The sequence below is a fragment of the Micromys minutus genome, assembly GCF_963924665.1.
Source record: "Micromys minutus genome assembly, chromosome: 25".
NCBI classification, from domain to species: Eukaryota; Metazoa; Chordata; class Mammalia; order Rodentia; family Muridae; genus Micromys; species Micromys minutus.
In genome coordinates this window covers 1,519,673-1,541,395 of record NC_137960.1, presented here as the reverse complement: position 1 = coordinate 1,541,395, position 21,723 = coordinate 1,519,673, and the positions used below count along the sequence as shown (strand labels likewise).

The following is a 21,723-nucleotide window of genomic DNA, read 5'->3' as shown; positions in this document are numbered from 1 at the left end:
AAGCCAGCTGTTCTCTAGCAACAGGACTCCTTTTGTAGGCCTGTGCCCCTGTGGTGCCATGGCAACCAAATATCCTGCCCTCATAGTGAACAGCTGAGGGAACCTTCAGAAGAGCCAGTCACACCCCCTTTCCTTGATGGAGTTGTGGGAGTTAGCAGGCGGACCACACTCCCACCCCACAGCTGCACCCCATCTCACAGACTTCACACCCATGTTTTGAAAAGCCAGCCCAAAGGAAGTCAGGAACTGGTGAAGAGAGACAGCTTTATTGTATAAAAGCTGGGCCAGGAGGTTTAAAATAGGGACGTGCTATTGAGCGCAGGCACACACAGGTCTCTAGTTCATGTGTAAGTCCTCTCCGGAGTTACCCATACACATTGAGATCTCCTCTCAACTTCAGATGTGCTTGTCCTCTTCATACAGTCATTTCCTTTTAGGGTCTGCCACTGTCACAAAACAACCCTTTCCAGAACACATAGCTCCAGACACCACTCCCTCAGCCCAACTTCCCCAGGTCACGAGTTCTAAGCACTCTGGGAGCCGGTCTGCTCAGTGGAGGCTTCTGCTGGTGGTGTAGTGGGCATCTCAGGCATTGACTCAGGTGGGGGCCCACTCTCTTCTAGGAGATTTCCTTGATAGAGTCGGCGAAGGCGAGACAGCTCTCTCTCTGGTGGCTGTTGCCAGCTGTACCAGGGGTACCAAGGTTCGCCTGACAACAATGTGGGGGCTGGTGGAGTCACACTGACAGCTCCATGCACAGTACTAAAGTCAACATCTCGGGGCTCAACCTGGGGAATGTAGTAACTGAGAAGACCTAAGGGATTAAAGGAAATAAAGGTGTATAAGGAAGGGAAGGTCAGACAAACAAACAAAAGGCATCACAAACCGAGGGACCAATCAGAACCACCAAGTACACCCAGCTGCTCAGATACTACACAACCCGCCAAGGAGGCAAAAGAACAGGCTGGCCCTGGGTGGGCTCTCCCCTCACTCATCAGTGCAAAGGTGCTGTGTAAGCCAGGTCAGGTTACAGAGGGCAGAACAAAGAAACAAGACTGTGGAGATTCAGGAGACAGCTTAGACTGAACAAAGAAATGTTTCTTCCTTGTGTTTCTTGAAAGATCATCTCAACATGTACTCCTAGCAGGCTGGAATTTGCAGCTGTTACTTCACAGTCCAGCAATTCATCCAAGAGTATGCGGAGTACTTTTTCACAGACATGGGAGCACACAAGCACCTTTCAGCCCAAGTCACGTTGCTACACCTCAGAAGACCTTGCCCCCTGCTCTCACTTACCACACTCCCTGGCTTTCTGGATGGCCTGGGTCAGCTTCTTGTGCTGTTTCATACAGACCCCTACAGAGAGAAAAATTAACCTGGACAGCATCCCACAAAGCAGTAAAACTTAGAGACAACTGATTGTAGAGAACCTGGCTTTGCCTAGTGACCCATGACCTTTACCTGCCTGGATGCCATTACAGAAATGTCACTGAACAAGTGTGGCTAAAGGCTCACTTGGAAAACCCACAAACATTTTAAAAAATATTTACTTACTTATTATATATAAGTACATTGTAGCTATCATTAGAAGAGAGCATCAGATCTCATTACCAATGGGATGGTTGTGAGCCACCATGTGGTTGCTCGGATTTGAATTTAGGACCTCTGAAAGGTCAGTCAGTGCTCTTAACTACTGAGCCATCTCTCCAGCCCAGAGAAAGATCTTGTAAGAAGTGATTTCAAAATTAGGGAATGTGACAGAGTAAAAACTATTCCCAGTTCCACTCTGGTGGCTGACAACAACAACAAAAAAAAACCTTTCTGACAAAAGGAACTTATTATAGGGCTATGCCACTCACATAAACAGTACATTCAGATTATCCTTGCTCTACAGGTCATTTCTGTGGATGGCTGTTGCTGGAATCAGCTCTACATCACCTGAGAGACTGGACATGGCCACAGGCCACTGAGGGGGACAAACAGACAATCCTGAACTGTTAAACTTAGTTTTAAAATTGGGGAACTAAAGTGCCAGCAGCAATTTAAAAAATTCAAAATACACATAAATTTAAAAAAATGGGGGTGGCGGAGAGATGGCTCAGCGGTTAAGAACACTGATGTTCCTCCAGAGGTCCTAAGTTCAATTCCCAGCAACCACATGGTGGCTCACAACCATCTGTAATGGGATCAGATGTCCTCTTATGGTGTGTCTGAAGACGGTGATAGTATACTCATAAACATAAAAAAAAATTAGAAAGATAGGTGGGAAAACTCTACAAAGAAGATAGTTTTTGTTTTATTTTATTAAAGTTGAACCAGTCTCTGCAGTGCTGGCTATCTTGGAAGACACTAGACCAGGCTAACCTCGAATACACAGTTTAAGGCATAGTTTACTGTTTAAAGCACATTTAGACAGCCCTGCCTCACCCCCAAAACTTTACTCTTTTGTCTACATTTAACTGTTTTATTGTCTTATCGAAATGATTGTCCTCATTAAACAAAAATTCTGTGTGCTATGTATAGGAGCTATCAAACAAACATCTACCATCCAACACCACGACCAGGAGTATTCTCAAAGGAAAAACTATAGAGGTAGTAACAAGAATACCAAGCTAACCTGTGTATGGGGCGTGGAAGATGATACCCGTGTGGGAACAAACAAACTGTTCCAAGAGCTTCACATTCTGCAGGAGAGATAAACAGATGTGTGAAGGGGTGGTCAAGAACTCTGTAGGCTGATGGTGTACTCCTTATACCAACACAGTCCACTGTGGTAGCACACTCCATTAGAACTTGATGAAAAGAGGAACACAGAAAAATGATGAGTTTAAGGCTAGCCTTGGTTACATCTTGCTAGGTGTAATCCCAGCATTTAGGTGGCAGAAGCTAAGTGGATATCTTTGAGATCAAGGCCCACAAGTGCTACAAAGTGAGTTCCTCTTTCCACTCCACCCTCCCCTGCCCAAAAAAAAAAAAAAAAAAGGCCAGCAAAACAAACATCAAGAGCTTGAGTGGTGGTACACACCATTAATACCAGTGCTAGGGAGGCAGAGGCAAGTGGATCTATGCTTTTGAGAATTTTGTGAATTCCAAGACAGCCAGGGCTTCAAAAAAACCCAAACCAACAATAGCCTCATAGCTGATCTTTACTGCTCTATGTGTCTGTCACCAACTCATTCTGTAAGCTGCCCCTGAATTATGGAGAAGCCATGTTCCTAATGGTTCACCTGTGGGCAAGAACCGGGATGGTCATCAAGGTCCAGAAATTACCCAGAAATAACGAATATGTGATGGGTAAGTAATATAATCGGCTGCTGGGTGTAATGGTGAAATACAGTGTATAACTAAGAGACAGACTAGTCTCAGGAGGTAAGCAGTGAATAAAGCAGATACATCAGAGCAGTTAAAGAACTGGCTGTTACTTCTTCACCTGCCTGCCAAGGTGCCCAGCCCAGTCACGGCAACCTGCCATGTATCCTGCGACTGGGAAGGGGGGAAGGAACCTACGGTACTCTGTAACTCTCTTCTTACCTCTGTCCTCTAGCCCAGGGTCCCAGCATCTCACTGGACACTGGAAGAACAAGGAAATATAGACACTAAACAAGGTGGTGCACATCTGCACCCTCAGAACTCAGCCTGTTGAGACTGGAGCGTGAGCTGAGGTCAGTGTGGGCTACATAAACAGACCCTGTCTCACAAGAGGAAAATGGAGGGAAGCTTCTGCCTACCCAGACAGGACATATATTTGCAAATGATTTGGTAAATAGGGACCCTTTCTTGAATTTTCCATCTTTGGGAGTTTTTCCTTAATAAATCTGAATTCATAATTTATTAATAAATTAATAAATCTTAAATTAAACTTTGGCCTAGGTGTGGTCTCAATTCAGCTCCATAACAAGTCCAAAGTTACTTAGACGGTTTCATCTAAGTACCTTCTCAACTAACCTATGAACATCGTCCTTTCTGTAATACACAGTGTACGTTTATGAGGCCTGTAACTTGGAACTCACACTTCTGCTTCAGCCTGCCAGTGTAGGGTTACAGATACATGTTAGCCAAGTCTGTATCTTCTTGGTTTTTCAAGATGGGCTTCTGAGTGCAGCCCTGGCTGCATACCAGGTAGGCTTAAACTCAGAAATCTGCCTCCCTCCTGCTGAGATTAAAAGTGTGTGCCACCAAATCCAGCTCAAAAGAGGAGTGTTTTCACAATGGCAACCATTGAAAAATAGAACTGTATGGGTACAGGGATACAAAAGACTGAGAGACACCTCGGACAATCTCTTTAGCACTGTGAAGATGCCACAAATTCTAAATCTGGATAAAAGGTTCTCCTTACCCTAAAGTCAACGTGCAACTTGTGATCCCGGCAGATAGGGCAAGGATTCCCAGCAACTTTATTGTTACGCTGTAAGGGAAAAAAAGTTTATGCTACCTTCCCTATGGCCTCCTCTTCCCACCCCACCAAGATGAGAACCATAGAAACTTACAATACATGTCTTTCGGGTCCGCTGTGGTGGCACGCCACCTTTGTGGTTTCGGCGGTAGTCAGCCCAAACAGGGCGAGAGCCATAGCGGCTCTGGTATTCTGAAACAAAGACCAGATGAGTTTACTTATGCATTAAGTAGCAGGGATCTTCTCCAGCCACTTACTTCAGGCACATCTTCCCTCCTTTCCCCCAACCTTAGGTACCTTCTGAATCCAGGTATTTCCAAGGTTCGTTCTCATAAGGGGAAACGGGAAGTGAGGATGGAGCATCTTCTTCAGCAGGGCCTCTGGTGCAAAGAGTCTGGAGGGGAACCTATGAAGGGAGTGAAATGGGGATGAGTTCCAAGAAAAGGCTGCAACTATTTGGTTTATCACACTTTGGGGAGAGTTGGAACGTGTGCACGAAGTACCAGTATATCTCAGCAAGTAGCAGTTCTGTTGGTGTTAAACTGACAGCCACTCTACCTAGACTCCCCAATCAGATCCTGTAGGATAAGCCAACAAGGTAAAGGATGTTAGTGGGATGTAACCATTTAAAAACCTTGGCATACAAAGATCTGAGCTTGATGGGCACTGTAGGTTCTGCTGGTAGAAAATGTCCAAATTTTTGTATAACCTTTGGAAATAAGATTAATGGAGAGCAGGGTATGATTCAAACAGATGAGAAAAAAATCCAAAGTCACTGAGTTGACCAGTTTCATAAAATGCTGCCGGTCAACATTCCACAGGGCAAAACAAATTTGAGTGCTAACGCTAGCTTTAAAGCCACCAAGCCTGTTATTACTTCGGTGGTAACCTCTGTCATCATTCTCTAGTCCCATTTTAGGGAGTGGCGTCGGGACAAGCCTTCCTATTTTCTCCCTGCCCTGCCAAGAACCTCCAGGGTGGTGAGTACCTCAGGCTAAAGGGCAATCTCAATCCAGAGAGCAGAATCCTCTCAAGCATGCTGATAAGAAAATGATATGGGAAGAGGTGAAGTAGGAGTGGTGTATCTTGCTTTTAACTGCATAACCTAGAAGGTAGAGGTAGAAAACTCTGGAGACCCCTAAAGATCAACCTGGGCTGTCTTCGGAACACCGGGGTGGGGGGGGGGAATCGTAAAATAGGGTCCTTTGCTACAAATATTCCTCCTGGGTACCATTCAGGAACCAACGACCTTTGAACTACCCATTTCCACAGGGGTAACCCCACCACCTAGTTCTTTTGCTTAATGGTAGTCGGGGGAAGAAGATGACACAGTAACCTTGGTTCTGACCCGAACTCTTAGTATTCAGAAACCGCGCGCCGTGGGATCGGAGGGAGGTGCAAGACTAACACGTAAACATGGGATGACCCTGCCCCTTGGATCCTCGTAATGAAGGGAAGGTCGAAAGTATAGATACCACGGGACGGCACAAAAAGCCCTCCAATGTTTTACCTGAACTACATAGGAACTTCGTAAGAGTGTAGGATACAGCCTTAGAAGCGTGTTTCGCAAGGAGGCAGCCATCTTGACGCAACACGACGTACGGTCTGCCGGAAAAACGACTGCGCATGTCCGGGACACCGACTAGGGCGGGGCCAAGGACATGCCCCGCAATGCGGAAGACGGCTGCTCACGTGCCTAAGGACGGAAGCGTGAAGGGCGGGGTCCGCGGAGAGACGCGAATTTAAACTGCGTCACAATCGAACCAGCCTTCAAAATTGCATTTCTCCTGGACCAGTCACGATGACTCTTAGATTCCATGGTTAGTGTCTAATAGTAAAGCAATTTTGATTGCGATTTTGATCAGGGTGTCCCCAGTGCGCATGCGTCCGGTCGTTTGGACCAACCGAGGGTGAGACCCGTTTGCCCGGGCGGAAGTGGTGGAGGCAGAGGAAAGGGAGGTGCCGGACACGTCGATCACGCGCTGGCGCAGAGGTGATCGGAAGGAGACCGAAGAGGGGATCAAGGGAAAGGGCTCCGGGAAGGTGGAGGAGGGACGTCCAATTCGCGGGCGACCCGGCTTTCACGCTGGCCAATCAGCGTTCGCCTCGCGCACAATGTGTCGCGACGAGGGCGGTTCTCCATCACGTTAGGGTGCGTTGGGCGGTGGCCGGGTATAAAAGGCTCCGCCCGAGCGGGCGGCCGCCATTCTGGGGTTCGTTTAGAGGTAAGTTTGGGTGCTCCGTCGCTTGGAGGGTAACGTTTTGCCGAGAGCGGTTGGCCGGGGAAGTGGGGTGGTTTTGTATTTACTGGGCAGCCACGTTTTTCCCCAATGCGGCTGTGTTCTGGGACAACAGGAAATGGCACTTTGAAACGTTTGAAGGCGACCCGTACTGATTACACCTTTCTCCTTTTGTGTTCCTTTTACCCCAGGTTGAATTTTCTCGGAGAAAGACAGGCCGGCCATGAGGAAAACAAACAAGCCTCAGCAACATCTAAAACCTTGAAAGGATCCTGAGAGAGGGGGGAAAAGGGGAAACAGCAGCCACCAGCCCAACCACTTGTGTCTTCTGCCCCTCCCCACCTATCTTGCCCACCCCACCAGCCCACGCTGCTTGGGACTTGAAATCTGTGGCCGAAGGACCGTCACCACATAACTTCAAAAATAATCAACCACCCTCCCTGCCCAAACCCACTCAATTTCACTCATCCAGCATTTCCTTTTTGGAATCCACTCAGATTTTTTTTCAACGACCCCCCCTCCCTAAATGGAGTTGGGTGGGGGGAAATGAAAACTGAGTTGGTCTTTACTTTTTAAAGAGACTTTTTGATCCAATGAGGCCCCACAAGTAACTGAGTTTGGGTCCTGGTTGGTTGTTTTATTTTTTTCCTCCAAAATTTTACCCCTCCCCCCTGAGCCCGAGGTGCTGACGTCGCAAAAAAATTGGATAGTAAGTGTCGAATTTTCAAAAACCAGCCTTGAACAAGAAATCAACGTTTCCCGTTGTGAAACCAAAAATAATGAGAGGAAGAAATGAGACCATAGAACAAATGTAGAGTACTGGAGAAAGACCAATCGGGTCTCTTAAATCTCCATTAAAGGTCCTGTGGGTCTAAACAGTCTTTGTTCTCTCTCCCCTACCACCTGCCTCTTCCCTGCTGTGGAGCAGGCAAGGAGAGGGTGAAGGGAGGGCCAGCCAGTGAGGATTTTGACGGTTAACCCTTGATAATCCAGCAAATTTCCAGACTGCCAAAGCATAAGCCTTTGCTATTATAAGGAGGAATGGTTACCTTCCTCTGGTTAGCAGTCTTCAAAAGGGTTAATGAGCTCACATACAAAAGATGGTGGATCTTGTGGCCCAGAAGTCCCACTTCTTTGTGTGTGAGACAAGCAGAACGCCTTTCAATTTGCCAGATTAATAAGCAATCTGTACATAAAGATTGCAGGGTAAGGAGATGGGCAGAGAGAAATATTAGCTATGTCTTTAAGGTGATTGTTAAATCCTCTCAATTTTAATGTAATTTGCTTGGGATATATTGTGTGGTTAAAATAGGTGGCAATCTAGGAATAAAGATTGCAAGACACTTAAATTTAGGGCAAAATATAATAGTAACAAGTACATACAATATAACATTTTGGGAGGTAAAGAATGTCTTGTGATTGTTTCAGCTTGCATAGGTTATTTAAAGGCAAAAGTGATTAACATTTTAACTTGATACTTTTAGAGGGTGGTGGATACAGTTAAGAGGGTGGAAAGGTTGGGAAATGTGGAACTCAGGAGTATAATTTTAAAAGCCATTAGTGCATTTGAATGCTATCTTTCTAGAAGATTTGTGTCGTTAAAGAATTTTTTCTTCCCTGCTTCAAATATGGCGACTTTTCCTTGTCCTTTTGTCTTGCAAGCGGCGTTGCAGGTTGTGTCTTGACCCATTTTTCTCCTGTCCTCCCCCCCCTCAGTCCTATTTGTTGAGGGGTCCAAGTCCTCCCCCCTTGCCCTTTATAGTGAGGATTGGGGTGGTCGGCGGTAGCAAATTGAATTTCAGTTGCAAGTTTAGATTCTTAACCCGCAGAAAATTGTATATTAATTGATTTTAAGTAGTAGGCTCTTAAAATGGATTAAGATAGGTCAAGTTGAGGGTGGTGGCCGGAGGGATGACTTCTGGTTTTGTTTTGTTTTTTCTAATTAGTGCCTTGTAGTGTAAGTAAATCTACCGGTAGATCTCAGATCTGGCCGGCCTTTTAAATTTTGAATCCTCTCCATAACAAAATGGCGTCCCTCTCCTTTGTTTTTCTCTTTTGCCAGTCAGCTTAGGGCTTCCCTAGAAGCTCAGTTAAGGGGGAGGAGCCACTATGAAAGGTGATGTAATCAGCTTGCTTCCTCTCTGAAAACTCCACCCCCAAGCAGATGCCTTCTCTCCCTGAGCAGATTGCTGCTAGGGGAATACGTTTTTTCTTGTTTCTTTATCTTTTATAAAATATCTTACAGGGATAAAAGCTTAATGAACACTAGGGGTGGAGGCTGTTCTTGTCCTTGTGTAGCTCTAGGTTTTGTGTTTAACAGTCCATCGCCTTGATTTTCACCTTCCATCACAACTGTTTTAGCTCTGAGAGACTGGGGCAAGACACAGGGCTTGTAACTTGAGTAGACAATTGAGCCTGATGAAACTCCAGTGTGCCATGCTGCTCAGGATGGGTTCTTGTACTTCCTGAATATTGGTTGCTTTGTAACAGTCTGTGGGGAGGGTGGGTACTTGTAGGACTTTCTTGTAAACCATCCTTATTCTCACCTCTCAGTTTGGGGATATACTCTTTGTGCTCAGTGGCATCACCTGCAGTTGCTTAGTTCCTGTATGTTGGCACTAGGATGAGAAGTGAATCTTTAGGAAAGGAGGCTGCAGTTGTAAACTCGAGGCAGGGGGAGTCAAGCTACGGTTTCTGGTAAGCAAAACATTTCTGGTATTACATTTCACAACCTTTCTTTTTCCCAAAGAGCCACCTTTTTGAATTTCTTTTTCCTTCCTTCCTAAAGAGAGATTCCCATAAAGCGTTGAGGAAAGGAATGTCCTATTCCTCCCTGCTGAATGCTGGGGCAGTTGGTGCATGTTGAGAGCCACGCCCATGAGGGTAGTATTGGGTGCCTGGTTCTTTATCTCTTTCCCCAACTTTATCAAAGTCAAGTCTTTGACAGTTTCTTCATATACTTTTCATTTTTTATTTAAAGTCCTGCGTTGAAGTGTGGAGTTTCTAGGCAGAGTTTATAAGTCCTGCTGTCCTATGGTGACTTGGGTGCAACAGGGCTCATTTTCTGCTGGGTGTGGATTCTCATTGCTTGGACTTCTGATTGAATGGGAGGGCCTCTTCCACATGTCTATTTACCACACGTCTTTTTTATCTTTTAAGCAGTTTGCCAGGTGCCTCTACAGCACACCTACCTTGGGACCTGAATATTCCACCCACTGGGGTTCCTGATCTCTAGTGAGCAAGGGATTAGTAAAGAAGGCCTTATGTGAGAGATGAAAAGCAAGGCCTTCTAGGGAACCTTGGAAAACCTGATTCTTAGAGAGTGACCAAAGTCCTAGGGCCAGGGTGGTGGATGTAAGTTTTTCTTTATTTAAAGAAAGCCAAACACTCTTCCTAAGAAGTTTAAAAGATTTTCAAAATAAAGATGAGGGAAGAATAGGGCCTCACTGTGCAAGGGTATAGAACTTGTGAACCACCTGGGACACTGAGGGAAAACCAGGCCAGCAAAGAAGAGCTGGTGCTGCTTTTCCCTCCTGTTAGACTTTTTAAAAGCAGCCTGGCTTGTGTGGACCTTGTTTCTTGAACAGATTCAGGATTCAGTAGTAAGTGTTTAGTAACTAGCCAGGATCGATGTTTTTCCACCATTTTAAACCAAGTAACCCTCAACTTAAATTCATTTTGAAATCGGGTAGGAATTTAACGTCTCTAGTAAGAACTGTAAAACATTCCCCAGCACTTAGAAGGTGGAACATCACAGGAGATGTTCCCTTGTCTGTGGCCTTCATGGAGATTAGCAGCTGGTTAATTAAAAGAAAAGAAAAAAAAAAAAAAAAAAAAAAACACAACCTGAGTTCTTTGTGGTTACAGAAAGTTTCCTCAACTTGAAACTCCAGAGCAGGAGTGGGGAAGAATACTTGAGCGCTGTCCCTGCCCACCCAACCTGGTCAGTGCATTATTGGGCCTTCACCCAGAACTGCTCTAAGCATGACGGATTCTTCCTTTGTTCCCACTGGAAGACCTTAGAGCTTGCCTGTGAAAATGGGGACCTAAGTTGTAAGGCACTTGGGGTTCCTAATGAGTAAATACTGGAGAAAAGGCACTGAGTACATTCACATTTTACTATGAGACAAGTTCAACCATATTTCCTAATATACATAATAGTGGGAAACAGCATCTTAATGTTCCTATTTTGTCTCCCAGCTTTCTTGACTACTGTGCCTTTTTGTTTATATAAGTGGGAATTTTAAAGTATCTAGGTCCCATTTCCAGCAGAGGGCACTAGACATGGCTCAGCTTTGTTCTCATTGGTACAGGTTCTCTACAGACTATCTTCTGCCTTGTGTGCATTGAATGAGGGGATGGTAGAGTCAGGCCTATTTGTTTATAGGTAGAAACACAAAGGAAGTATGTTTAGCTCTGGGTTTCAGTCAGGATGTTTAGAGGGATGAAGCAATGTTTAACTCAAGACTTGTCAAATTGCATACATTTTTATTTGGGGTTCTATTAGATTTATGTGAGTGTAAACTCCCTACTCTAGATTGTTTATATATATCTTTACCTTGGGCCCATTCATCGCTTTTCCAGATATCAGTTATATACCTTGAGCTACAGATCACTGTCTGAGGACAGATGGCCACACATTAGTGGATTTGCTCCCCCTTAACTTGAAAACATTTCCAGAGTTGAATGTTTTTCTCCTCTGACCTTGGGTTCCAGGGTGTTGGGCGACAGCAGTAACAAGTTTTACTTAGTGCTTAGCATTTGTTGCCTGGGTCTCTTCCCCCATGTTCTGCACACAGGCATCAGTCTCCAGAGCACTGCCACCCTCCTTTCTCTGCAACTCCTTGCTGTTCTTGCTGCTGCCCTGGGTTATTAGGAAGTCCACATTTAAAGCAGACTTTTTGTTTAAACTCTAAATTTTTATCTTGTTTTATCTGGAGAATCACTTGTGTAACAGCCTCTTTACCCAGAGTAATCAATTCTTTTTTACACATCTTTTCTGGTTTGTCTGAGGGAGAAAAAAACTGAATTGGATTGCAAGCCTCTTATCTGTAGAATGCAATGATTTTGTTTAGACACTTTCACCCTTGGGACTCTGCCTTTGTTGCTGTGATGTGCAAGATGCAGAGGCCCTAACCTTTCTCCTACCTACTTGGGCCTGGGCATCTCAGCTGCTCTGGAGGCCCGAGTCTTTGCTTCTCAGAGGCTAGTCCTGATATAAGTATGACTAAAGCCCCCGGTCAGAACCTGAGCAGCCCTGATAATCTCTACAACTGTAGAAATGGCTTCTTCATGGCAGGAGTGTAGATTTAACTCACTCTCTCCCATCCTGGTTTGAAGTGGTGTCTCATTTCCCGTGGCTTTACCTTCATTACTTTTGGTTCCTGGTTTCTGGTTCTCAGTTTGGGACTTTTCTGGAGTCTTGGAGCGTGGTGAGTCTTGAGGGCAGGAAAAGGGGTTTGCATCTTTGCTTCTGAAACCACAAGCCAAGTCTCTCTTGAACTTTGGAACAATAAAAGCTTGTTTGGTGTTTGGCCAGTGAGTAGCCTTATTCAGTGTCGATGAGAGCCTGCCTGTCTCTTCAGTCAGCTTCCTCCGTTCCCCAGGGAAGGGCTCTGCTCAGGGCCTGGCTGTTTTCTCATCCACCACTTCAGCTAACTCATCTCCCACCTGTGATTATGCCAAACAGCCAAGACGAAAGGATTGATTTCTGGAAAGAGGATGATTGATAAATTTTTTACCCATATACCTAGAGTTGACCTAGTTATTTTAGGAAGCTATAGCTGCCCAGCTCACCAAAATTATCAGCCAACTGGGGACAGGACCTTAGAAGCATGAAGAAGTGAGCTTCATCCACGCACACTCTTGAAGTCTTTGTTACCTCAAGCTTAAGTGTCAAGGCTATTTTGTGAGCACAGATCTCATTTTTCTTATCTAGAAAATAGTATGCCTGAACATACATTTGTCACTGAGTTTTAAATGTGCCAATGGGTTTATTAGAAGGAAGAGTTAGTGGGGCTGTCTTTACCACCCATTTATCTTGTTTTTTCTTTTATCTCAGAAGCCACCATCATGGGTTCAGGTCCCATAGACCCCAAAGAACTTCTCAAGGGCCTAGATAGCTTCCTTACTCGGGATGGAGAAGTGAAGAGTGTGGATGGAATTTCCAAGATCTTCAGGTGAGTCTTCCCTCTGGGTTCCTTCTCAGAGGAGGCCACGTGCAGTAAAGAGCAGTGATCTCTTGGCTGTTGCCCATGATGGTAGCTAGGGATTTGATTCATAATCCCAGGCGTTTTGATGGGTTAAAACCAAGGGAGCATAGAAACCAATCCTTGGTTTGGTTATGGGTCATGTTGTGCCTACCCAAAATGTCATTTTAAAAAAGAGATTCTTAATGCTTTCCAGAAAAAAAGCAGTTTTAGATTATAAAGGGAAATATGTAAGTCCTGACTCCCCTGGAGACAGTTGTTTCTGTTTGTTGAGACCGGAGGGATGCTCTCTCAGGTGGCTTGGGTGCCTTCAATCCTCCCTTGGATTTTTATATGACTCTAGATTTATTCCACAATCCTAGACACCTGGTGACTACCTCCTCCAGTAAAGCATGTCATCAGGGGGCTCCAGGACTCCCGGGATTAGAGTCTTGTACTGTAAGAGATGAGCTGACATGGTGCCCTCCCCCCCCCGTACCTGTCATCCTAACTTTCAGGAGAGGAGGCTAGCCTGAGCTAATAAGACCCTGAGTCTGAAATTTCAATACTAATAACACTCGAGATGCTCTGTTCCATGTCTAATTTGACTCCTCTTCCAGTCTAATGAAGGAGGCACGAAAGATGGTGAGTCGATGCACATACTTGAACATTATCCTGCAGACCCGGGCCCCAGACGTGTTAGTCAGGTAAGTGCAGCACCAGTGGCTGGACTGCTCTCTGGACATGTGCGCTTGCTGGTCGAAAGCCACGGAAGGCTTACCATGTCCTGCTCCACTGCCTGCAGGTTTATTGATGTCGGTGGCTACAAGCTTCTGAACAATTGGCTAACATATTCAAAGACAACCAACAACATTCCTCTCCTGCAGCAGATTCTGCTGACTCTGCAGCACCTCCCGCTCACTGTGGACCATCTCAAGCAGGTACATCACCCACTTTTCCTCTCTGGGCTGGCATAACTGAAGAAGAGCTTGTATATCTGAACCTCAGTTTCTCGTTTCTAAAATGGGAATAAGTCCAGTGGCTCATGCTTTTAATCCCAGCACTTGGAAGGTAGAGGCAGGTGGATTTCTGTGAATTCAAGGCCTGCCTTACCTACATAGTGAGTTCTAGGCCACCCAGGGTTACAAAGATAGACCCTTTCTTAGAAGACAAAAGTATCTCCAGGTTTTGGAGAAGGCTGAAGTGCAGTGCGATGCAGGTGGAATGGTTAGTGCTGGTGAGCTGGTGAGCTTGGTTACTCTCTGTTGACCCTTCTGCCACCTCCTTCTCTTACAGAACAACACAGCAAAGCTAGTGAAGCAGCTCAGCAAGTCAAGTGAGGATGAAGGTGTGTGTTGGTGTCCTGTGGACCAGACTCTGAGGATCTGAGTCTGGGTTACCGTCTTCTTTACTGGCTGTCCTTTCATTTTGCCTGCTCATCCCTGTTTCCCTCCCGCCCTTTTGCTATGTCTTTCTGAGAGACAGAATTTCTCTGTGCAGCCCTGGCTGTCCTGGGACTCACTATACTGACCAGGCTGGCCTCAACTCAGCTCACTTCCCTCTCTGTCTCCTGAGTGCTTTCTCCCTTGAATAGAAGGTTTTTGTTTTGTTTTACTGGAAATAGTAAATTGTTGCTAAATAAGCAATTTTCCTCCATTTTTCACCTTCAGAGCTCCGGAAATTGGCATCAGTTCTTGTCAGTGACTGGATGGCTGTCATCCGATCCCAGAGTAGCACCCAGCCTGCAGGTAAGGTCCTGGGCTCTTTACCCAGGTAGTCCTTGGGTATCCTGAGGCTGGTTCTTTACCTGAAGATCTCTTGTTTATCCAAATGAGACTCTAACTTCTTTCTTTTCTATAACAGAGAAAGATAAGAAGAAAAGGAAGGAAGACGGGAAAAGTCGAACCACACTACCTGAGAGGCCTTTGACTGAAGTGAAGGCTGAGACCCGGGCTGAAGAAGCCCCAGAGAAGAAGAAAGAAAAGCCCAAGTCACTTAGAACTACGGCACCCAGTCATGCCAAGTTCCGTTCTACTGGTAAGGCCGTTAGCTGGCTTTGCAGGACCATCCACATGTACAGTCAGTGCCTTGAGCTAGTAGTTTGATTTCAATATCAAACTCTAAGGAGGAAAGAAAGCTTATTCAAGGCTAGAAGATGGAGGGGGTGGCAGCAGGGAGGAACAGTAAGGGTCAAAGTCAACATGTTTTTCCTTAGGACTAGAGCTGGATACCCCATCTTTGGTGCCTGTGAAGAAGAACTCCAGCACTGTGGTTGTGTCAGACAAGTACAACCTGAAGCCCATCCCCCTCAAGCGGCAGAGGTATGGGGACTGGTGTAGGTTTCTAAAGGAGCCTCGGGCCTTTGGAGAGAAGTGAGAGTTGGGAGATTTTTAACCGTCCTTCCTTTGCAGTGCCACAGCGGCTCCAGGCGATGCTGCCCCACCTGCAGAGAAGAAATACAAGCCCCTCAACACAACCCCCAATACCACCAAAGAAATCAAAGTGAAGATCATTCCCCCACAGCGTGAGTAGGCCTGCAGTACCCTCTGCACAGGGAACGCTCATCTGGGTCGGGGGAGACTTGCCCTTGAGAACCGTCCTTTGCTTTCCCTTTGATGTCTCTCTGGGACTCCCTGTCCATAAGAGTCATGTTAGATAAGCTGCAGGAAGCTGTGTCCTCTCAAGTGATGAGTTCATCCCTGCTGTCTCCCTGCTGGCTGGACCCTCTGTGGTGCCTTCAGCAGCTTGCTTAATTAATTGTGCATTCTATAATTGTGATAAAGTCATGGCTTTCTGCCAAAAGAAAGATGGAATGGTGGAAGTCTCCTGCATGAACCTTGCTTCCTGGTCACTGTGGGCAGGGATCCCACTGGCCTGCTTGTTTCCTGGTTGGACTCTGTAGGCATAGGATTGTGAAGGAGGTCCAAGTTCCTCTAACTCTACTCTTTCCTTCTATAGCTATGGAGGGCCTGGGTTTTCTGGATGCTCTCAATTCCGCCCCTGTCCCAGGCATCAAAATTAAGAAGAAGAAGAAGGTTCTGTCGCCTACTGCTGCCAAGGTGAGTTTCTATGGTAGGGTATGTGGGGTGACAGTGAGGACTGCCTCCTGGGTGAGGTAAGGTGGGGTGGTTGGGTATTTAGGATCCTGGTCTGTTTTCCTGGGTGTCTAGTCAGCTCACTGGCTACTTTCTCTTTCATAACAGCCCAGCCCTTTTGAAGGGAAAACAAGCACTGAGCAGAGCACAGCCAAACCTTCCTCCCCAGAGCCTGCACCCCCTGCTGAGCCTATGGACACAGACCGTCCTGGCACCCCTGTTCCCCCTGTTGAAGTTCCAGAGCTCATGGATTCAGGTAACCTACTATGCCTGGGCTCTAGGCTTTTCTGAAAGCTTAGGTCTGTGGCTGAAACTTGTCTTGCTTACAGCCTCTAAACTTGTCTTGCTTACAGCCTCTAAACTTGTCTTGCTTACAGCCTCTAAACTTGTCTTGCTTACAGCCTCTTCGGAGCCAGGAGCTCTGGATGCAAAGCCTGTGGAGAGCCCTGGAGATCCCAACCAGCTGACCCGGAAGGGCAGAAAGAGGAAAACTGTGACGTGGCCTGAGGAAGGCAAGCTGAGAGAGTATTTCTACTTTGAATTGGATGAAACTGAGCGAGGTATGATGCAGGCTTTCTGCATTGCCAGGGTCAGCATGAGTGAGGGTGGTCTCACTTACCTGTCCTCGCCTTCTGCCCTCTACAGTGAATGTAAACAAGATCAAGGATTTCGGGGAGGCTGCTAAGCGTGAAATACTGTCGGACCGACATGCTTTTGAGACAGCCCGGCGACTAAGTCATGACAATATGGAGGAGAAAGTACCCTGGGTGTGTCCCAGGCCTCTGGTTCTGCCCGTACCTCTTGTCATCCCTGGAAGCAACAGCCAGGAGCGATACATCCAGGCTGAGCGGGAGAAGGGAATCCTTCAGGAGCTCTTCCTGAATAAGGAGAGGTGAGGAGAGGTGTGCAGTGTCTGTACGGTGGGGAGTCAGGGAGGCAACACAAAGAGCTTCATGGAGCAGCCAGGCCTAGTCGTGAATAAATGCCTTTAATCCCAGAGAGGTGGCAGAGGCAGGGACAGGTGGGTCTCTGTGAGTTCAAGGCCAGCCTGGTCTACAAAGTAAGTTCCAGGACAGCCAGGACTATTAGAAACTTTATCTCAAAAAAAAAATAAACAAACAAAATGGTCTTGAGTGGACTGAATTAATGTGATTGTGGTTTCTTCTCTCCTTTGCCCTTCACCTGTGATGTTTTGTGACAGTCCTCACGAGCCTGATCCTGAGCCGTACGAACCCATTCCCCCCAAACTCATCCCCTTGGATGAGGTGAGTCTCTGTCACACTGTTGTGGGTGGGAAGTGGTGGTGGGCACTCGGAGGAGGCCACTGTGCTGTTTTCTACAACCCTGATTTCTATTTGTCTGTTCTTAGGAATGCTCCATGGATGAGACTCCATATGTTGAGACCCTGGAGCCTGCAGGGTCTGGTGGCTCACCTGATGGAGCAGGAGGCTCCAAGCTGCCTCCTGTTCTAGCCAATCTAATGGGAAGCATGGGAGCTGGCAAGAGCCCACAGGGCCCTGGAGGAGGAGGCATCAATGTCCAGGAGATCCTCACCTCCATCATGGTATGAAGCCTCCCCGTGATGTCCCCAGAGTCTCCTACTCCTCACCCTAGTTTTTAGTTTCAGATGTGTCCATCTATTTGGGTTGGTTTTTGGGGTTTTTTGTTTGTTTTGTTTGTTTTTGCTTTTCATTTACAGTGTTGTTGGGTTTCAATTTTGTGAAAAAGTCTCACTGTATAGCCCAGGCTGGCCAGGGATAGCCTGCATCTTGTGCCTGTCTTCCATTTACATGCTAAGTTCTTGCTGACACTCTCTTAACTGTCATTTTTCTTGCTCACAGGGCAGTCCAAACAGCCACCCTTCAGAGGAGCTGCTGAAACAGCCAGACTACTCAGACAAGCTCAAGCAGATGCTGGGTAATCCTCAGAGCCAACCACTGGGGCTGGGGGAGGATGCCTGGGTGGGTTTGCGATACAGAGTGCCCCAGATACTGTTGCCACTGGGCAGGATGGGAGGGAAAATAGGACAGAGAGACGGCTCTGCCAGGTTGATCTGAGGTTAGGTGGGTACACTAGAGGGAAGCCATGCCACACTTAGAGAATTTACCTCCTGACTGTCTTACTCCTGTATTTTTACAGTGCCACATGGGCTCCTAGGTCCTGGTCCTGTAGCCAATGGCTTCCCACCAGGAGGCCCTGGGGGCCCCAAGGGTATGCAGCATTTCCCCCCTGGTCCTGGAGGGCCCATGCCAGGTAGGTGAGAGGGATTCAGTGGGGTCACAGCTAGGAGTCACCTCTGAGATGGCCGTGCTAGAGTAGAACAGATACTGATTTTCTTTCCTTTCTCTCTAACAGGTCCCCATGGAGGCCCTGGTGGACCAGTGGGCCCACGGCTCCTGGGTCCCCCACCACCTTCTCGAGGAGGTGATCCATTCTGGGATGGCCCAGGTGACCCCATGCGAGGTGGCCCAATGCGTGGGGGTCCAGGACCTGGTCCTGGACCATACCACAGAGGCCGAGGGGGTCGTGGAGGAAATGAGCCGCCACCACCCCCACCATTCCGAGGAGCCAGAGGAGGTCGTTCTGGAGGAGGACCCCCAAATGGCCGAGGGGGTCCTGGTGGAGGAGGCATGGTTGGAGGTGGTGGGCACCGCCCGCATGAAGGCCCTGGAGGAAACATGGGCAGTGGACATCGATCCCATGATGGCCCCGGAGGAAACATGGGCAGTGGACATCGATCCCATGATGGCCCCGGAGGAAACATGGGCAGTGGACATCGATCTCATGAAGGCCCTGGACACGGGGGACCCCATGGCCACCGGCCACATGATGTCCCTAGCCATCGAGGCCACGACCATCGAGGGCCACCACCTCATGAACACCGTGGTCATGATGGCCATGGGGGAGGCCACCGAGGACATGATGGAGGCCACAGTCACGGAGGAGGTGAGGACACGCCTAAAATCCCACTTGTAGATTTTAGTGTCCCTCACCTTATCTGTGGGGCGGAGGGGGAGGTACAAAGGTACAAGATGAGGCTCCATCTTCTTAAGGCTCTCTGTATACAAGGAAGGCAGTTAGCACCTCCATCTTTACATCAGCCCCCCAGTACTATGTGTCTCTGAACACTTGACCCCATTGCTCTGAGCTGGAGTGGAAGGGTGATGGTGACCTCTTAGCTGTTTCTGACCATTCTGCCATTGCTCCCGCAGACATGTCAAACCGCCCTGTCTGCCGACACTTCATGATGAAGGGCAACTGCCGCTATGAGAACAACTGTGCCTTCTACCACCCAGGGGTCAATGGGCCCCCGCTGCCCTAGGCTTGCCTGCCCTACCCGCACCCCTGTGGACGGACTGCAGCCTTGCTCCTTTCACTTGGTTATGGCTTCTGTGAGGCCCACTTTCCTTTTCCCCAGCTGATGAGGAGCCGGCCCCCTCAGTTCCCACCTGGTTGGGTTTCTGGGGGTTTCTGATTCCTGGTGTGCATTGATGTACATATTCCCCTCCAGTCTGGAGAGGAGAGAGACTGGACACACTCTATATGCTGGACTGCTGAGACGCCTGGCTTCACTTTGTGAGGAGATTTGCCCTGTGCCCCAAACCCCTTTCAGTATTAGCCCCGATGCCTGAGAACCTAAAGCTGGTCACCCTGGAGACCTCTGCTCTCCACATGCACAGGGAACTGAGTTGGTCAGCTGCACTTAGGAAACCATCCAAGCTAAGGTCATTATCCTCACGGGGTGAGAGGGTGGTGAGGGGACCACACATCCCACTGCACTGAGGGCTCAAGCTGGCTGAAGCTGGGTTCTGGAACCACCCCACTTGTGCTCCTCATGGCCAGTCATTGTTAGTCCTTTCTCAAGGAAGACTGCAACTGTTACTTCCAAGGTCATCGTGGGTCTGCTAGGTTCAGTGATGGCACATTCATATCTGTATCCAGTAAAAGTTATATCTGGCAGAGGGGCGGTCTGTAGTGTGGGGCCACTCTTGCCTACAGCCATTTTTGAGACTCCGTGAGACCAGTTTTCATTAACTTTAGCCGGGTACACCGGGCCTGACGCACTACATGCACTGCCTTTGGGAGTGGGCTTGCTCCTTACTCCAGAAGGAGCCCTGTCGGCGAGGCTTCCTCACTGAGCAGGAGGGGCCCTTCCCAGTCTTCTCCTCCCTGTCTCGGCATCAGTTGTTTTCTATGAAAACAGTGAGTTGGTTTTGTGCAGGGTCTTGGGTTAGAACCACAATGGATTTGAGGAGTTTTTCTTTTGATTTTGTATATTTTGTACATTAATAATAAACAATGGAAAGAGAAGCAGCTCATTTAACCCCTGGCTGTTTGACTTCTTTTAATAAAAGAAAAGCTAGGGCTTGGTGGCTCTGCAGGTTAGAGCAGTTGCAGAGGCATGGGTTCAATTCCTAGTCCTCATGTGGTAACTCCAGTTGTCAGGAAGTGGTGTGCTGGCCCCGCTTTATGTCATCTTGACACAAGCTAGAGTCACCAGACAGGGATGTTTCAATTGAGAAACTGCCTCTATAAGATCAATCTGTAGGGCATTTTCTAAACTATGGATTGCCACCCCATTGGTGGTGTCGTCCCTGGGCTGGCAGCATTCAGTTCATTAAGAAAGCAGGCTGAGGGAGCAAGCCAGTTAAGTAGCACCCCTCCATGGCCTCTGTCAGTTCCTGCCCTGACGTCCTTCAGTGATGGGATAAATATGGGAAGTGTAAGTCAAACTAATCCTTTCCTCCTCGAGTTTCTTTTAGTCATGGCATTTCACCCAGCAATAGAAACACTAAATAGAACAACCCAACCCTCTTTTGACCTCCACAAACACCAGGCATTTGTGTGGTACTCATACAAGCAGGCCAAACAGTCATAAAAACTAAAAAGAACAAATCTGGCCAGTGTTTGCTCCTCCAAGCTGGAGCTCCACACAATAGCAACAGAGCATGACACCTGATCTTCATGTGCTTGCTGTGGCACATCCATGCTCCTCCACTCAATAAAAATGCTCGGTTGTGGGAGTGGCACACTTCTAATCCCAGCACACAGGAGGTAGAAACAGGCCATCCTGGTCTACAGTTTCACAGCAGCCAGGGATTCAAAGTGAGAACCTGTCTCGAACAACAACAAAAAAAGTCCTCCAGGATGCTTAGCATATGGAGCAGGATTCGAAAGGAGGCTTTGGGGGATACAGACTTGGGGAAAGAGGGGAAACTGGGAGCAGTTAGAGGATGATGGTCCTGATTGATGTTCACCAGAACCGTCTATAAGGGGGTTGTGGATTTCTTGGTTGTTATTCCTAATACTGGCCACACGGGGGCAGCAACCTCTAGCCCTCACAAACACACTGGCCCACCTTGTGGGAGACCAAGCCTGTGGTGACTCACAGCTCTCCTTGTATTTCTTCAAGGCTCCATTACTTGAATTTTTTCTTTTCTCCAGCAAGCACAAGACCCTTTAGAGAGAGCTCAATGTTTTTCCTACATTTTAACTTTAAGATCAAGAGGCTGGAGTGATGGCTCAGTTTAGAGTTAAGTGCTTCTCTTAGGACTAGATTCAGTTCTCAGTGCTCAGCACCCATATCATGTGGCTCACAACTACGCTGAACTCCAGCTCTAGAAAATCCGAAGTCCTCGCTGGCCTCTGCACCCCCCCACCTCTGATGTGCATATTCACATACAGATACATAAGAAAAATGAGAAATTTCTACATTAAGAAACGTGGGTATGGCCATACATATCAGAACTGTTAGGTACACACCCTACTCTTCCGCTGTCCTGGATTTCGCTCTATAGACCAGGCAC

General features: G+C 47.4%; 2 protein-coding genes across 3 annotated transcripts; one reads left to right on the top strand and one right to left on the bottom strand.

The window, feature by feature from the left end:
* Window positions 1–250: 250 nt before the first annotated feature.
* On the bottom strand, window positions 251–5,996 carry MRPS18B (mitochondrial ribosomal protein S18B). Of its 2 annotated transcripts, XM_080938088.1 has the most exons (7): window positions 5,904–5,996; window positions 4,691–4,799; window positions 4,488–4,585; window positions 4,337–4,405; window positions 2,618–2,684; window positions 1,297–1,356; window positions 251–814 (listed from the first exon to the last, which is right to left on the bottom strand). In XM_080938088.1, the coding sequence occupies exons 1-7, from the start codon at window positions 5,973–5,975 to the stop codon at window positions 525–527; spliced, it is 765 nt and encodes a 254-aa protein (XP_080794214.1). In that variant the 5' UTR covers window positions 5,976–5,996; the 3' UTR covers window positions 251–524. The 2 variants fall into 2 exon arrangements, with proteins under 2 accessions (XP_080794214.1, XP_080794215.1); XM_080938089.1 differs by lacking the exons at window positions 1,297–1,356; window positions 2,618–2,684 and having other exon boundaries at window positions 595–814.
* A 451-nt stretch (window positions 5,997–6,447) lies between these two features.
* On the top strand, window positions 6,448–20,226 carry PPP1R10 (protein phosphatase 1 regulatory subunit 10). The gene is made up of 20 exons (XM_080938045.1): window positions 6,448–6,618; window positions 6,825–7,342; window positions 12,695–12,812; window positions 13,442–13,528; window positions 13,627–13,762; window positions 14,118–14,169; window positions 14,492–14,569; window positions 14,685–14,858; window positions 15,037–15,142; window positions 15,233–15,345; window positions 15,780–15,880; window positions 16,025–16,172; window positions 16,318–16,476; window positions 16,562–16,808; window positions 17,118–17,181; window positions 17,286–17,480; window positions 17,758–17,833; window positions 18,056–18,169; window positions 18,272–18,862; window positions 19,129–20,226. The coding sequence occupies exons 3-20, from the start codon at window positions 12,706–12,708 to the stop codon at window positions 19,236–19,238; spliced, it is 2,658 nt and encodes an 885-aa protein (XP_080794171.1). The 5' UTR covers window positions 6,448–6,618; window positions 6,825–7,342; window positions 12,695–12,705; the 3' UTR covers window positions 19,239–20,226.
* Window positions 20,227–21,723: the final 1,497 nt, after the last annotated feature.

What these genes read in the sequence shown, in the direction of transcription:
- PPP1R10 (XM_080938045.1), top strand. Translation starts at nt 12,706, where the DNA reads ATGGGTTCAGGTCCCATAGACCCCAAAGAACTTCTCAAGGGCCTAGAT. An exon ending in CTGTGGACCATCTCAAGCAG is followed by an intron (nt 13,763 to 14,117) that starts GTACATCACCCA and finishes CTTCTCTTACAG; the next exon opens with AACAACACAGCAAAGCTAGT. An exon ending in ATCCCCCTCAAGCGGCAGAG is followed by an intron (nt 15,143 to 15,232) that starts GTATGGGGACTG and finishes CTTCCTTTGCAG; the next exon opens with TGCCACAGCGGCTCCAGGCG.
- MRPS18B (XM_080938088.1), bottom strand. Translation starts at nt 5,975, where the DNA reads ATGGCTGCCTCCTTGCGAAACACGCTTCTAAGGCTGTATCCTACACTC. An exon ending in GGACCCGAAAGACATGTATT is followed by an intron (nt 4,406 to 4,487) that starts GTAAGTTTCTAT and finishes TTTCCCTTACAG; the next exon opens with CGTAACAATAAAGTTGCTGG. An exon ending in CTTCCACGCCCCATACACAG is followed by an intron (nt 1,357 to 2,617) that starts GTTAGCTTGGTA and finishes TTCTCTCTGTAG; the next exon opens with GGGTCTGTATGAAACAGCAC.